The sequence below is a fragment of the Rhinolophus ferrumequinum genome, chromosome 8 (assembly GCF_004115265.2).
Source record: "Rhinolophus ferrumequinum isolate MPI-CBG mRhiFer1 chromosome 8, mRhiFer1_v1.p, whole genome shotgun sequence".
Classification (NCBI taxonomy): Eukaryota; Metazoa; Chordata; class Mammalia; order Chiroptera; family Rhinolophidae; genus Rhinolophus; species Rhinolophus ferrumequinum.
The window spans coordinates 54,438,696-54,456,155 of record NC_046291.1 but is presented as its reverse complement, the minus strand read 5'-3'; the positions used below and the strand labels follow the sequence as shown (position 1 = coordinate 54,456,155).

Sequence of the window (17,460 nt, the reverse complement as noted above, 5' to 3'; positions counted from 1 at the left end):
ATAAAAATGTGTGAGTAAGTTATTTGAAAGGGGTATGACTGTTCAAATGAACTCGCTTCATATTTTTGATGTCTGCATCATTAATCCAGATACCCAGGTAGCTTGCCACTGGACCATTTTAGTGGGCTGACTCATTTTTATGGTTCAGTTTTGTTAGTTCAATAAACATTTTGTGGTAGCCTTTATCAGCATATCTTCTAATGCTTTCTGTATTTTAAAGCTTTTCACTTCATTTAAATCTCTTGTTTTTTAGCTGTTTCCTTAGTGATAAAAAAATTTCAGTTGTTCCTTTCAATCTATAACAGCTGCAAGAACAACTCTTCTTTCCAAACTAGCTCTCGTACATTCCCGTTGTTAGAGTTGGTATCTATATTTAGCTGGTGGGATTAAATTGCAAAGGCTTCAAGCTGGGCAAAGCACACTGATCTGCCTTTTACAGCTAGACCTGTGTGCTGCGAGGAGCTAAGGCCTTCAGTGTCCCCTTCCTTACCCAGGTTACTCACAAAATGGATTCCCAGAGGGAACTCGCAGAGGAACTGCGGCTTTACCAATCCACCCTTCTTCAGGATGGTCTAAAAGATCTCCTGGATGAGAAAAAATTCATCGATTGCACCCTCAAAGCAGGTGACAAAAGTCTTCCTTGCCACAGACTGATTTTGTCAGCTTGTAGTCCTTACTTCCGTGAGTATTTTTTATCTGAAATTGATGAGGCCAAAAAAAAGGAGGTAGTACTAGATAATGTGGATCCTGCTGTACTGGATTTAATCATCAAGTACCTCTACTCTGCCAGTATTGATCTCAACGATGGAAACGTGCAAGATATTTTTGCACTGGCCAGCCGCTTTCAGATTCCCTCCGTGTTCACTGTCTGTGTGTCTTACCTTCAGAAAAGACTTGCTCCTGGTAACTGTCTAGCCATCCTAAGGTTGGGACTTCTTCTCGACTGCCCAAGACTCGCCATCTCTGCCCGTGAATTTGTGTCTGATCGCTTTGTACAGATTTGTAAGGAAGAGGACTTTATGCAACTGTCTCCCCAGGAACTGATCTCAGTCATTTCAAACGACAGCCTAAATGTAGAAAAGGAAGAAGCAGTATTTGAGGCAGTGATGAAATGGGTGCGAACAGACAAAGAAAACAGGGTTAAAAACCTTAGCGAAGTGTTTGATTGTATCCGTTTTCGCCTTATGACAGAAAAATATTTTAAAGATCATGTTGAGAAGATGATATCGTTAAAAGCAACCCAGAACTCCAGAAAAAAATCAAAGTTCTCAAAGATGCCTTCGCAGGCAAACTCCCAGAGCCTAGCAAAAATGCAGAGAAGGCTGGGGCCGGTGAGGTGAATGGCGATGTCGGTGACGAAGACTTACTTCCTGGCTACCTGAATGACATTCCCAGGCATGGAATGTTTGTCAAAGACCTCATCCTCTTGGTTAATGACACAGCTGCAGTGGCTTATGATCCCACAGAAAACGAATGCTACCTTACTGCACTGGCTGAACAGATTCCCAGAAATCATTCCAGCATCGTTACCCAACAAAATCAGGTGTATGTGGTAGGAGGACTATACGTGGATGAAGAAAATAAGGATCAACCTCTACAGTCGTATTTCTTCCAGGTAAGAAAGGCTATTTATAAGAAGAGACATAAAAGAAAGGTGGTTACTCACCATCCAGTTAGCTGATTTGTGAAGTATTCAGGCTGCTTGCATTTTATTCTCCTTGACATCTTATTCAAGTCCAAAAAAAAGCTATAATCAGATTTCCTACCATTTTCTAAGTTTCCTTGAACTGATTTGAAATTCTCGTCGGTAGCATTTCATCTCTTATTTATAGTTACTACCTATAATATAATTTTGTTGAAAAATGAAAAAAACTTGTGTATATATTTTACACACTTTGAATTACCATCTAGGAAAAACTGCACAGTGTCACTAATTTGGATTGTCTAACAATATTTGGAAATTTTTACTTATGATAATTTTTTTGTTGTTGATAATTTTTTATGTATGACAAATAATCACACTTAGCCATTATTACAACTTAACCTGTTTTGTGAAACCATAGAAGTTTGCAAGAAAACAAGTCCTCCTAAACTAATAGACTCTTCGTCACTTGGTTGAAGGGAGTTTGTTTCATAGTAATGCATTGTACTTTATCAGTTTAAAAAGGAATCAGTGACTTCACCTGTATTGTTAATAATGCCAGTACAAGTACTCTATAGCTTACAGCTAGCTCGGAGAGTCTGTTTAGGTCATACCTACTCATGGCCTGGGGTTTATGGACACTTGAGTTGGAAAGATACGGAAGTGTGGCATGTCATACCACAGTCACTGTGTACTCTCAAAGTGTGTGAATACTGTGCATTCACAAAATACTACGTTTAACCAGCTTTCTCTAATCTTGAAAAATGTAACTATAATAATACATATTAATCATGCTTCTTAATTTTCAAAGTTCCATTGAACTATGTTAACTATGAAATGTAAAAATAAAACAGTAGAAGCTGTAATCGTAAGTCTGAATACAAGCCAGAAATTTTCCTAAGCCCTAATTTTAAATTCAGATAAATTTCAGAAAGGGCAAATTCAATTTAAAAGGCAGTAATTACATCTAGGAAGTAAAAATGACATCAAAGCACAGATACCTAGCAATCATAGATCCAAGGAATATTTATAGCCTTATCTTTATTCTCTTCTATCCTGTTACTACCCTTACTTTTATTGACACAGCCTCTCATTTCTGGTTCAAGAAACCTGCCTGATGGTCTTCATAGCTACAAAAACAGTTATACAAAGTTGAAAGGGTCAACTCCCTGTCTTTGCCCATGCCTTGTTCCTTTTAAAAGGCACGGGATGCCAGGATAAAAACACCTGACCATAAAAGAGGGTTATGACTAACAAAATACATGTATGAGAATTTTTGTTTTGCATTTTTCTGCTTGGTGACATCTGTTTAAAATGTATTAAGTTAGGAGTAATATGACCTTTGGTCGTATGCTGTAAATAAGATTATGAGAATTTTTTACATAGGTAAGGTAGTTTTTTTCATAGAATAGATTCATCAAATCTTTGAACTGCACCACATCTTAAAATAATCTAAGTCTAAACCTTAATTTTAAGGAGGAAACTGGAGCCAGAGAGGTTAAATAGCTTGGCAGCTTACCTATAAAAAAGTCTGGCAGGCAGTTTACAGTTTCTTCTTCTGTAGGAAGTGCCCTATCGGGGGTAGTATGGGGATGTAAACATACTATAGAGTGTGGGCAGTAAACCCTCCAGCGTGGGATTATGGTGGCTGCTGTTCCTATTTTAAAAAACAAACTGGATTTATGTAGTTTGTATTTGAATATCACTTAAAGGCTCTGTGAGGTTGGGCAAATTATTTAACTTTTCTGTGTCTCAGTTTCCTCATCTGTTAAATGGAGATAATAAAAGTGCCTATTCTGGAGGACTAAAGGAGATTATCTGTGTAAAGTATTTAGTAGGAACCGTCACAGAGTAAAAACTCCATAAATGCTCATTATTATTTATACTATACTACATACCACTTTCTTATCAAAGGATTTTCTTCAAAAATGAAAACATTAGTGGCCAACAATCTAGATGTCGAAATTAGTAAATGCAAAGCTAACGATGCACATACGGGGATTAAACCATTCATCTCATCTCGTCTTGATTAGTGCTTTGCTCTCTACTAGATACAGATACAGAGAGGTTTCCACAGGGACCTCTCCCTATACCACAGCCTTTAATATCTGCATCTAATCTTGGTATCCAACTATTCTGGGTTTTCTTCCCCTTTCTTCTGCTACATAGAGTAGCACTGGAGAGACCAACAATCCTGTGGGCTGTACTAACCTCAGAAAGCTGTTTTTCTTGTTCCTTGGAGTCCTAAAATGAAACGTGGAAAATCTTAAAATTACCAATAATGCGTTGTAATAGTAAGAGTAAGCTGAAGCTGATGCCAAGCCATACCAGAATCACCTACCCCGGGGACGTGGCACTTAGAGGGCTGTCTTAGGCTTGCAGAAGTAGCAGTAGCAAAAATAAGCATAGTTACTACGTCCTAATATAAAAAAAAAAAAAAAAAAAAAAAAAAAAAAAAAAAAGAGTTTAAAAATGAACAGATAGAGAGCGAGAGAGAGAGAGAGAGAGAGAGAGAGAGAGAGAGAGAGAGAGTATTTCAATTGATTCTCAATGAAAGGAGAGGAGAGTGTAGGCTATAACAGCTGCCTATATCAGACACTAATAAACCTAAAAGTTTTTGAAGGAAAGAAAAAGATACTGCCTAACATTCCAGTTGTCTGTCGACTGAGTGACAGGCCCAGCTGTCCCGGACGCCGGCTGGGGGAGCATGTTAAATATAGCATGTGGGGATCACTCACATTCTGTGACCCCCCCTGCAGCAAGCTCTCTTTCCCAGCATTGTAAAAGTGTTATGATTCCTGTTCAAATTCCTGAACAAAGAAACATGAGAAGAAAACTTGACAAGAAACTTCAGTTCTAACGGACCTCTGGTGACTATTTTATTTACTCTTTCCTTTCTTGAAGTCCTGTACATTTTGGTACTTTCAGCTATTTTGATAAGCCAACTAGACTTTCTCATTTTTCTAGGTAATTCAGAGGTACCATAGGATAATTTTGGATTATAGTTTTACTTTGTTTGCAAGATCTTTGACTACCTCAATGAATTCTAAACAACACCCAAAGTCTAGCATATTTTCTGGTACACCTGTAACTTTTTTTTAACAAGCTCCACCACTCATATACTTTTTTCTTTCAGCTTGATAATGTAGCATCTGAGTGGGTTGGACTTCCCCCTCTGCCTTCAGCAAGGTGTCTCTTCGGTCTGGGAGAGGTAGATGACAAAATCTATGTAGTTGCAGGCAAAGACCTTCAAACAGAGGCTTCGCTGGATTCGGTGTTGTGCTACGATCCTGTGTAAGTTGGCACGACATTCCCTTTTCCTAAGCCGGCAGGTGTATGAGTGCCTATAACATATTCGTATTTTGAGAATTGGAATTTCCTGAAAGCATATAAATTCTATCATCTTCTGATTTTAGGGCTGTCAAATGGACTGAAGTAAAAAACCTTCCTATCAAAGTCTATGGCCACAACGTGATTTCCCATAAGGGGATGATATACTGTCTAGGAGGAAAGACAGACGACAAGTAAGTACCCTGGAACCAAAGGATTTTTTATTACAAAGGTTCCTTTCTCTTTTAATTTGCATCTACATATTGAAATGAGACTTGGTTCTCATCCATAATTCTTTGGAAATAAAATTTTGAAAAGTTATTCAAGTATATTATAAGCGATTTCTGAAGGGAAACTGTAGACAATTTAAAAGTTGCTAAAGTAAATCTGTAGATGCCCAGCATACAACTGGGAACAAAGTTAATATTAATACCTCCAGCATAAGCATTCTTATAGTAGAAAAACAGCATTTAGGAGCATAAGCAAGTATTTTATTTTGCTAATTTATAATTATATTTTACTACATTAAAACCAATGGGCTTTTTAAATTAATTTAGCCATAAGTAAATAAAAATGAAGTGTATTTCTTTAATGTAGTATTTAAAATATTACTACTAACAACAGTGCATAAAAATGTGGATTTCTATTTTACATTCATAAGAGAGAATTTAGATAGGTGAGTTTGAAACTGAAGAGCACAGTAACTGAAAATAAGGTGATTATTTCCTCAGCAATGTTTTACTTATTTACTCCTGAACAGAGGTGGCATGCAAAATATTTAACAACTGGTCACAAACAGGCATTGATCAAACAGAACAGACATACTCTGGTATACCCACTAGCACCCAATCTCTTGTGAGAAAAACAGGATGAAATTTCATATAGAAATCTAACTTGATTTGTAGGCGCTTCTCAAGGGATAGGTAATTAGGAAAGAGATCTTAGACCTCAAAGGGAGAAGCGAGTTCAGAGTACTCCAGAAGTCAGTCAAGCCAGTAGCCTGTCTGATAATATGAAAATGTTCAGATTAAATATTGAGAATTTCCTACCCCTGAAAATTCTAATTTGGCTTCTCATCATCTGCCCAGTTAATAGAGATGCCCAATCCTGGAAAGGGAGCCAGAGTGAAGAATTGTAAGGGCAAAACAGGAGAGTAAAATACGGAAATGTGCTAGAAGTAAAGAACTTTGTATTCTGGAGTTAGTAATTAATGGTTATTATTCAATTAAAATGACGAATATAGCACAGAGAATGTGATTTTAAAAAGCAATGAGTTTTTATACAATCTTTTTATATTCAAAGGTAACATTCTGAAAGTTTGATATCCTCCTTAATCCCAGCTATTAAATCCCATCAAGTGATTATTTAAACAAAGGCTATAAAACCCACTCTGTGCAAAACCTTATTTTGGATGATCTACATTTCTGTTTAAGATTAAATGTCAAACCCACTACAGATGAAATAAAAGTTCTGTAGCTCAAAAAAATATTATTTGGGGCATTTTTTTCTGAGTAAATGGAATGGAAAATCTATTAAGCAGCTTCTGACTTTGGAAACAGTGACCCAGCCAAATAATTAAAATTGTTTCCTTCAAGTAGTATTAGTAACTAGGAAATTGATATGTCAGTAAGAAGCATACAGGCCTGGTCAGTAAGAATATATTAATCTTGAGAATATGATTAACCAAGACAACATTGCTTGGTAAATGCCAAAGTCAAGAACTTTGAAATGAGTCATTATCTAAAAGTGAGCCCTGAATTTGAAGAACATGACTTTGTATCATGCTCTTATCAAGAAGTTTTAAAGTCACCAATAAAACAAACATTCCAATTTTAAAAAATGGGCAGAGGACCTGAATAGACATTTCTCCAAAGAGGACGTACAGATCGTCAACAGACATATGAAAAGATGCTCAACATCACTAATCATCAGAGAAATGCAAATAAGAACCACAATGAGATACCACCTCACTCCTGTCAGAATGGCCATCATCGATAAATCAACAAACAACATGTGTTAGTGAGGTTGTGGAGAAAAGGGAACTCTCGTACACTGTTGGTGGGGCTGCAAGTTGGTGCAGCCACTATAGAAAGCAGTATGGAAGTACCTTAGAAAATTAAAAATAGAACTACCTTATGACCCAGCAATTCCACTTTTGGGTATTTATCTGAAGAAATTAAAAACACTAATTTGAAAAGATATATGCATCCTATGTTCACGGCAGCACTGTTTACAATAGCCAAGATATCGAAGCAACCTAAGTGCCCATCGATAGATGAATGGATAAAGAAGTGGTACATACATACAATGGAATATTACTCAGACATAAAAAATAATGAAATCTTACCATTTGCGACAACATGAATGGACCTAGCGGGTATTATGCTAAGTGAAATAAGTCACACTGAGAAAGATAAATGCCGTATGATCTCACTTATATGTAGAATCTAAAGAACAGAATAAACAAACAAAACAGAAATAGACTCAGAGAACAAACTGATGGTTGCCAGAGGGGAGGGGGATTGGGAAACTGGGTGAAAAATGTGAAAAGATTAAAAAAATACAAATTGGTAGTCACAAAATAGTCACGGGTATATAAAGTGCAACATAGAGAATATAGTCAATAATGTTGCAATAACTATGTATGGTGCCAGGTGGACACTAATCAGGGGGGATCACTGCATAAATTATATAAATGTCTAACCGCTATGCTGTACATCTGAAACTAGTATCAAATAATGTTGACTATCAAATAAATAATTTTAAAGATAAATAAAAAAAGTTTTAAAGTAATACTCATAGTCAAATATCAGAGGAAATACTTCTACTTCAGATATCTGGTCTTTTATAAGACTAAAGAAAAAAAAGCCTTCACAAAAAGTTGAGGTTTTGTTTGTTTGCTTTTTGGGTTTACCAAATATATCCAGTTAATCGATTATTATTTGGAATTCTGAACTCCCATCAGTAAATTATGGATAACTTTAAGGAAACATAAGGAACATACTAAGAATAATAATTCAGATGAGTCCAGGTTTTCCTGGTAGCATTTAGCATATAATACTGTTTTCATTTCTCATCAGTTCAGATGATTAGTTGTCTAACCTATGGGCCAGAATACCTAGAGTTCCTAAAATGCATTGGTGTATCAGTGGTAGACTAAAATGAAATGAGCCGTCATATTACATAGTTAAATTTAAAATAGGTGCATTCTCACCTCATTATTTTTTAACTTAACTGATTCATCCAGATAATGAAATAAACAACATTTTTTGTTACCGAGGCACAGTAAAGGGTTTATGATTTTTTTAGTCTATTCATGTCTTCCATTGAAGTTAGCAACAGATAGGATTAAAATCCACCCTCCTAGGGCTTCTAGGCAGTTGCCAAAAGTAAAGGTAACTTACCTTCCAGGAGTATATTTAAGTTATGAAATAGTTTGGGTCCTCACATTTGGAATTGTCCTTTGCTTGGTGGCATATGTTCAGATTAAGAATACTTTGGAGTTTTTCTGATCCTCTGCTGTATTACATATTGCGTATGAAAAGCAAAGCTAAATGACTAATGAAGTTGCTTCTTTCAAAAAAGGAAGGTTCTAAAAGGACCATTTTGTTGTCTTTTATGTTTATAGAAAGTGCACAAACAGGGTGTTTATCTACAACCCCAAAAAAGGAGACTGGAAAGACATGGCTCCTATGAAAACCGCTCGTTCGATGTTTGGAGTGGCAATCCATAAAGGCAAAATTGTGATTGCGGGTGGTGTCACTGAAGATGGGCTTTCAGCTTCAGTTGAAGCTTTTGACCTCACAACCAATAAGTGAGTTACTCTATCTTACTACATGCACCATATGAGTCAAACTGCTTTCACTTGGGATAAAAATTAAGCTTTCTAATTAGGAAATGAGTGGAGGGCAGGAAGGTAAGGATTAAAGAGGAAATATCTTCATCTGGGTTTCTTTTGCGGTTAGTGGGTGTAAAAATGCCTAACATTTTGCTGCATTACATGTGTTTGTAGTTTGGAACACATGATTTTCAAGTTAATGTTGGAGTGCTTACTTTGTATTTGTTATTAACTTAACTTGTGAATTTAGTTGTGCAAAGGTAACACTTCTGAATAATTATCTACACATAGATGGATATACATGTCTCTATAGAGTTATTTGATTTGAAATATGTAGTTTCTTTAAGCATGAAAAAACCTCCACCTTAGCTTATGTTATTTGTAAAGCATGAATGCTTCAGAAGTTTAATTCTTTTATGCTGTTTATAATATTCTTAAAACTTTCATTTTTGAGCTTTTATTGGCTTAAAGTTATGTGAAAAGACATTTGACAAATATTTATATAAAATCAGTCTTTTTCAAATTTTTGAGCTCACACATCTGGATAAGTATATAGCTTTTATACTCCTAGTTTAGCAATAAAGAAAAAATTAGAGCACTATTATTACTTCTTAAGGAAACCATGTATGCTGCCTGATTACAAAGTAGACTGTAGTTCTGCAAATCACAAGGAACTTCTATGGAACAAGACTTAAATACTCATTAAAAATCATGTTTTTGAAGAATATATAATAGGGGTGAACTCATGATATAGAAAGTTTAAGCAGTTCACAAAGTTATAAATATGTTCTTAGTTTTGTTCATATGTATGTATGGATGTTTATATTTTAATTTATGCTTAAATTTATTTTTGTATTTAAAAATGACAAAATTACACCAAAACATTGCTTATGATTATGTCTGGAGGGCATGATCATAGAACATATTTGTTTTCTTCTATACTATTCTATATTTTCCAGATTTTCTACAATGTACATATATTATTCTTATAATTGGAAAAACAGATATATTTTAAGACTAACTATAAGGTCCACTTTTAATGCCAGCGTCATAGAGAGCTACCAAAATGATTAACTCATTCTAGACTCTTCTTCCTTCCAATTAATTTGATTGGTTTTATCTTTCGTTGTCCTATATCAGATGGGTGTTAACATTAAAAACTTCCCTTAAATCCTTTATTTAAAAAAGGTTAAGTACAAATCATTAAAAAAACGTTTCCAACCCTAATTTCTAAATTATCCTTATCATGTTCCTTTATTACAAAGGATTTGGGGATTTCTTGAGAAATGGTGGCGATCAGAGTTTTTAAAAATTTGTGTTAGCATTCAAATGAAATCCAGTACAGCAGGGCCTAGGAGTCCTAGAAGCGCCACAAAACTCCCAGCTTATGGCCCGTGGTTTGATAACCACTGCTGAAGGTGTTAACTGATGTGAAGTATGTTAAGACTGACATAGTGAGAGTTTTATATCTAGTCTGGTTACAACATCTTTTAAATAAAGAAATAATATTTAGTTATTTTCCAGTAGCAAACTTAATTTTCTAATTTTGGGTGCCTATGCTAGTTGAATTTATTATAATTTCCTATAATTTTTCAGTAAATGCATTTGGCATTTCTTTAAGTTTTACACTTGACTATATTTTCAATAATTCCTAGATGGGAGGTAATGACTGAATTTCCCCAAGAAAGAAGTTCCATCAGTCTGGTCAGTCTGGCTGGATCTCTGTATGCCATCGGTGGTTTTGCCATGATTCAAATAGAGTCTAAAGAATTTGCACCCACTGAAGTCAATGACATATGGAAGTAAGTATTTTCATTCCAATTTTCTGAACCAAATCTAAAATCAGATAAACTACTTCTTGGTGACAGACTAAAATATTCTTTGAACCTAAATGAACTTTTGCACGTGCCACTTACTTGATCTGGTCGGTACTGCTTCTAATTAGCTGTGAGCTTGTGTAAAAAACTTATCTGGGTCTGTTTCTTAATTAGTAAAATGAGAATTGGACTGTTGACCCTTTAAGCTCCATTCCAGCTCTAAAAGTGTATGCTCTAGGTAGAGCAAAGGCTACTTCCAAACCACTTACCTTTCTCCCAGAGAGTATTTTATTTCCTAAGAAAACAGAGTTCTGAAGAAATATTTAACCTTTTGAGTTTCCCATGAGCTCATTGATTCCATTTTAAATCTAAAGAGTTTTAAAACTCTATTTTAAATCTAAATCATTTAAATTTAAATGATTTTCCAATGTTTTGAGGATAAAGTTACAAAAGCTTTTGGAAAAAGGAAAAATTAAAAGGTAGCAATCCATCTGACCTCCCAGATAAGTGTAAATTGTGTCATGAAGAGTCACATAGTCAGGGGCAGGATGTAGAGTGCGTAGATATCTGGTCACCATGGGGAAACCAGTGTCTGCTGAATGGCGCCTGTTGCCTTCTGCCCAGACACCGTGCTTGCTGATCTAAGATGACAGGAAACAGATCTCAGTTGCCTGAGGTGAGCGTAAGTGAGTGAGTTCATGCTATATACTCACCCAGAAACTGCCAAACGGATGCTTTCCCCTTCAGCTTAAAGGCCAGCCCCCACTTCCAAGGCTGGATGTCCTTATCTGACCTGTCACCAAATTGCCCAGAGCTTGGTATCCAAAGTATGGTCCTTGGACTAGCAGTGTTGGCATATCCTGGGAGCGTCTGGAGAAGTGTAGAATCCCAGGCCCCACCCCAGACTTACTGAGTCAGAATCTATATTTTAACAAGATTCCCAGATGATTTGCTTGCATATTTAAGTTTGTAGGTACAGGAAGAATGATCAGTGAAGGCATAGTACTGAACCTGAAAGTGAAAAGTGGAGATTATTTGCTCCATATCTGGACCGGCACAGGCCTTATACCCAGCTGGTGAACTGGATGGGTAAAAGGCCAGTAGCTTAACCAATTATTTTGTGTATCTGACATCATTTCCTTATGCTGTTGTAATAATAACTAGCTGTGTAGAGGGCAAGAAAAAAGTGGCTATAAAAGAAAGTTACCTATTACCCCTCTCCTCCCCAAAAAGGGGAAGGAAGAGAAAGAAACTGGAGATTTCCAGGGAGGAAAGAGGTTAGACTTAGCAAGAGAGTGAGATGGGGAAAGGCTGGAAGCAGTAGAAAAAAAATGTATGGTTGGGAAGGTTAGAGTTTTTACAAAACGGGCAGTTACCAAGAGTGAATAGGCAGTGACTGTCAGCTCTGGCTGCACACACACTAAACCCGCCTGGGATGCTTTTAAAATATACCAGTGCTTGGGCTTAATTCAAAACAATTAAATCCAAATTTCTGGAGCTAGGGCCTAAGCATCATCACTATTTTCTAAAAGCTTCCTAGGTGAGCCTACTGCGCAGCCAGGATTGAGAAACACAGATGTTAAGAAAGGTGCTGTCAGTGAGCTGAACCCCACATGAGCCACTCTGGTTCCCCATGGGGGTCACATGCCAAGGTGCTTCCGCAGGAGGAAGTTGTAAGCAGCAAAGGAAAGCAGAGCATCTCCTGCAAAAGGCAGCCCTTATATTGCTGAGAGGAGCCTGAAAGAGGGATTGTCTCTGATTATGGTTTATTTTACAATTAAGCAAGTGGTAGCCAAACTTGCTTGCTCATTGGAATCACCTAGGGAGCTTCAAGGAGTACTGATACTCTGTCCTACCTCTATTGATTGTGATTTAATTGGTCTCAAGATAGTCTGGGCTTTAAGTTTTAAAAGAGCCTGGCTGATTCTAATGTGCCCACAAATTTGGGAAGCTCTGGATTAGGAAAGGCAAGAGGGGCATTCATCACTATGTGCTTGGCTGTAAACTGAAAATTTAGGTACTGGTATTTTCCATTTGGATAATAAAATCTAGAATAGTGATTCTCAAACCATGCGTGTATTAGAATCACTTGGGAAAAAACTTTAAAAAGAATTTTCATACCCAAGCCATACTCCATATCAATTCAGTCAGCCTCGGGGGTAGAACTGGGCGTCAATATTTTTCATGTCTCCAGGTGGTTCCAATGTGCAGTCAAATTTGAGGCCCAATGATCCACAACAGTTCCGTTCCCAAAGCAGCATCAGCAGCACCTGGGTATATGGCAGATATACAACTTTTCAGGCCTCCCTCAGACCAACTGAAGGGTCTGGGAGCGGGGCCCAGCAATCTGTGACTTGGTTGAAAGCCACTAATCTATGGAAAAGTGGCTGCCCACTTGCCCTCAACTTCTTAGTGAATCTCTATTCACACATGCAGAGAAGGAAAGATAAAATACCACATTCTAAACCTATGGACCCTCTTACTGTGATGTGTAAAATAAAAAAATATCATTCATTTTTTTCTTGAAATCATTGCATTATTTAGCATTGGCCAAGCTGAACATAAAAACTGTAACTGTCCACAGACAATAGTTTAGTGGTTACCAGAGGGTAAGGAGGGAAGAAGGGAGGTAGATGAAGGTAAAGGGGGTCAAATATATGGTGATGGAAGGAGAACTGACTCTGGGTGGTGAACACACAATGGGATTTATAGATGATGTAATACAGAATTGTACACCTGAAATCTATGTAACTTTACTAACAATTGTCACCCCAATAAACTTTAATTAAAAAAAAAAAAAAAAACTGTAACTGCCAGGACGCAAATGCTTTTAAGCCTCATTTAAACTCAACCTCCTACTGCTTAAATATAAGTGGTCACTTTTCAATTGGGTCATTTAAAACCATTTTTTTATCTCTTAATTTGCTGCTCCAAAGTTTGTATAGATAATTAAGGTTCTTCCCTTTTTTAGTAGTAAAATATTTTTTGCCTACTTTTCTCTCCATAAGAATCACTCGGTGCACAGTACAACTGTTGAGAATTAAATCTGGACCACTGATGAAATTAAGTCAGATAGTGCATACCTTACATAGGTATCAGCTCATTTTAAAATTATTATTTTAAATCTTATTCATTCATCATAGAATGATTTGGGATATTTCCTATATGCCAAGTATTGACAGCTTCTGGAAGAGGGAAGATACTCTGGTGAATAAGATATATTATTTGTCCTCAGATACCTTTGAGTTTGTTGAGGACATAAATATGGGGAGGGAATAAAATAGATTAATTGCTATAATAGATACTAATGTGGGAGATGAAGAAAAAACAATAAAAACTGCTTGGGGATGCAACAAATGCTTCAGCATTTAGGAGCATTTAGGAGTTTCTCATGAAAAGAGAGAAGAGCTTTCCAGGCAGCAGAGGAGAGGCTTGTGTTTCAAAGGAATTCAGTTTGTCTATATCTTTGTAACCCTGAATATTCAAAGAGAATGACCAGTTCTTACTTAATCTGAAGTGCAAAGTCTAGGAGTAGGACTCACACAGAACAACAAAGGGGAAGGAAAGTGGATGCTTATGTAATGACTGACCACTAGTGTCAGGTGCCGGGCACTAGTGTATGCAAACAACTGAAATCATAATCAACGAACAGTCCCCTGCTCGTCCCAGTTCTTACTCTAAAGGTCGAGTCTGCTGGCCTTGACACTTAAAGACCAGCCATATTTATCAGTCCAAAGGTGAATGCCTAATTGCCAGTGTCTATTACTCCTCGTTTCTGGGCAGTCTTTGATTCCCAGAGAACACTTTACTGACTAAGCACCCAGAATACCGTAGCAGTAGTTCAGGCATAGCTCATTCAGAGGATGCATATTTGGGGAGGAATTCAAGTGTTATTCTACACCCGTCAGATGCACCCTCCTCTGGCTAAGAGCCAGTAGGGTTTCTTAAAGAGCTACATTTGTATATTTAACACATTAAAAACTATCTACTTAAAAACTGTTTGTTACTTTGTTTTCCCCATCAGGTATGAAGATGATAAAAAAGAATGGGCTGGGATGTTGAAGGAAATACGTTATGCTTCAGGAGCTAGTTGCCTCGCAACACGTTTAAATCTCTTCAAACTGTCTAAACTATAAACAAGAAGGTGAAGAAAAAAAGTAGATCGGGAGGAGGTTTGCTTGGATAATAGGGCTTTAATTTATTCTGTTTTTTTTTTTTAAAGCCTATACAGAGATTCATGTAGAAATTATTCACTAAGTTATTGGCCAAGAGGTTAGCAGTGGGTATCAAAACCTCAGTCATTGAATTTTCAATGTAATGGTCAGTGCTTAAAACTGTTTTCTAATGAGATAATAAATATGAACTTGAACAGATTATTTCTTTTGTCAATCTATCTCAATCAATTGTAAAGCAGGTTCCCAAATTTGAGTTACTAATCCTTTCATTTGCATTGTTAGAGTAACTTTACACTCATTTTCTACTACAAATGAAATCAGAGAATGAAAAATATACATCAACATTTTTTTAAATGTTTAAACATAAAAAACCGTCCCTTGTGCTTCAAGATATGACAGAATCCTGCACATTATATTAAAGATTACATGCCATGAGACTTTGGAAATGCTATTTAAGGAGTATAATAAATGGGTCTCATTTCAAGGGGAAAAGTCTCTAAGTAAAAGTCTCTAAGTCTAAGTAAAAGTAGTCTTTCTTTTTTCTCCATTCCTTTCACGACACTGGTATACTGTTTGTGATTTAAATCAAATTTAAATTTTTTTTCAATTTAAAACCAAATCAGTTTTCAAGCCATCAACTAAAGTATCTGTGGTGGGAGAGTGGGAAAGTATGCTTAACAGCTGAGGCAGAAGCTGAGGCCAGTGGGGCAGAGGAGGGTATACAGTCATTGGTTTAAGCTTTATCTATTCTTTCAGTGAAAGAGCTACCTATTTGCAAATTTCTAATAGAACGAAAGGTGACTGTATTATTCCATTTTCTGGGATGTGAGACCCTTACATTCAAGCTGTTTGTTCTTAGTGTATGTAGTACATTGGCTCCTGGGTCTGTCCACAACCATCACATTCTACTTCCTGCAAGTCACCAACTAATCATTGCTTATGGGTCTCACATGCTTTCATAGACATGTTTAACTTCTGACGTATGTTATTTTCTGAGAACCCTGACTTGGGACTTATTTGAAGTATTCTATGATTGGGGAGAGAGTGCTGAACTATGTAGACATGAGATTAAGTTGTAAAAATAATGTTTTGGGATGATGAGATGTTCTGGAACTATAGTGGTAATGATGGTTGCACAACCTGTGAATATACAAAAAAAAAAACACTGACCTATACACTAAAAGGGTGGATTTTACGGTATGTGAATTATATCTCAATGAAAAAGATAACACTTTTGTTTATAACAATCCCAGTTATTTAGATAGACAAACCATCAAACAGAAATGTAAGTGTATATATAAAGAAAACCATTTGAATCAGGCAGTCTAGAAAATGAAGAATAAGAGATGTGTTACATGAGAAGTCAGATTATATGTAACAATAAATGAAGGGTACATTAAGGTCACTTCATGAAGATGTCTATGTATCTAAAGTATACAATATCTGGGTTTTCATTTATTGCGGCCGACCAGCAGCCACGAATCAACGCGGATCCTGAAAGGGGGAGTGGGAATGAAAAGACACTCACAATGATGATGATGCGGCCGGTCTCCAGTGATACTGAAGCACGGAGTTTACTTTTCTTTACCAATATATACCACCTGTGTACGTGCAGCTTAACAATCACGAGTGAGCATTTTCTCATTGAAAATAAAATTTGCAACTTTTACATATGAACTACAGACTCACTGAAACTCTCCCAAAGTCATTATCTCAATGACAAAGCCCACCAATTACCCTGATAATCATCAGTGATCTGTGTCCGGGAACTGGCCGTTCCCACCTCATTCCTCAGCAGCTTGCAAGCACCCTCCAGGTGTAAGCAGAGACAATGCCTTAAGAGCTAAAACTGAGCCAGTCTGCAACGTTACAGAATAAACAAGAAATCATGGCTCCCCACATCTCCCCCTTTTTTATTTTATAGGAGCAAAACCCATCCGGCTAGGATGGCGAGGTGACAGCGCCTGACTTAGGTGTCTCGGGACGCCGACTTCAACTTACCCGTCCTTGGAACTTATATTTTATAATACAAGCCCTGTCTTAGGTGTTGAAGCGGTGCCTAAGTACAACCCGTCTTTGACTATCCTGTCCCTCTGAATGCTTGGGGAGGAAGGCTCAGGGCTTTGTCTTAAGTTTAAGCTGATGGATGTCGGCTCGCAAGTCTAACATCCTGCTGATGAAACATTTGATGAAAATGGGGAGAAGGCACAGAACCAAACAGACACAGATGCCCAATGTAAGAAAAATCATAACAGAATGGGTAATATGAGGCATAGATGGCATAGCATTTCTAAGAACATCAACAAACTCAGAAGCAGCCTGGGCTGCATCAAATTTTAAGGGTTCAGCTTTTTTCATATTTTGAATTTCATCATGAAGCCGAAACATATCTAAAGACACATTAGCATCATGCCAAATTCCTTGAAGATGTAAACGAACCCGATTCCAATCATATTGACTATTATTATACCTTTTAGAAGTAACACATATCCAATGATATTCTGAATGACATTCTAAATAAGATTTAACTTTTATACTCTGAATCACATCTCCCATATACTGAACTCCTACAAAAGGTACATTAATATTTCCAATCGAAAGTGTATAAGGGGAAGGAACACAAGCAGATACATTAACAGATTTCTTAGACCAGTCTCT

The 17,460-nt window shown here is 36.8% G+C and overlaps 1 protein-coding gene across 1 annotated transcript; it reads left to right on the top strand.

Annotated features, from left to right (window-relative positions):
• Nucleotides 1-246: 246 nt before the first annotated feature.
• KLHL41 (kelch like family member 41) lies at nucleotides 247-15,021 on the top strand. Its single transcript, XM_033113115.1, is given in 7 exon segments — nucleotides 247-1,215; nucleotides 1,218-1,615; nucleotides 4,779-4,936; nucleotides 5,059-5,166; nucleotides 8,601-8,786; nucleotides 10,466-10,612; nucleotides 14,652-15,021. Coding segments are annotated over 7 exon segments (1,818 nt in total). The 5' UTR covers nucleotides 247-506; the 3' UTR covers nucleotides 14,764-15,021.
• Nucleotides 15,022-17,460: the final 2,439 nt, after the last annotated feature.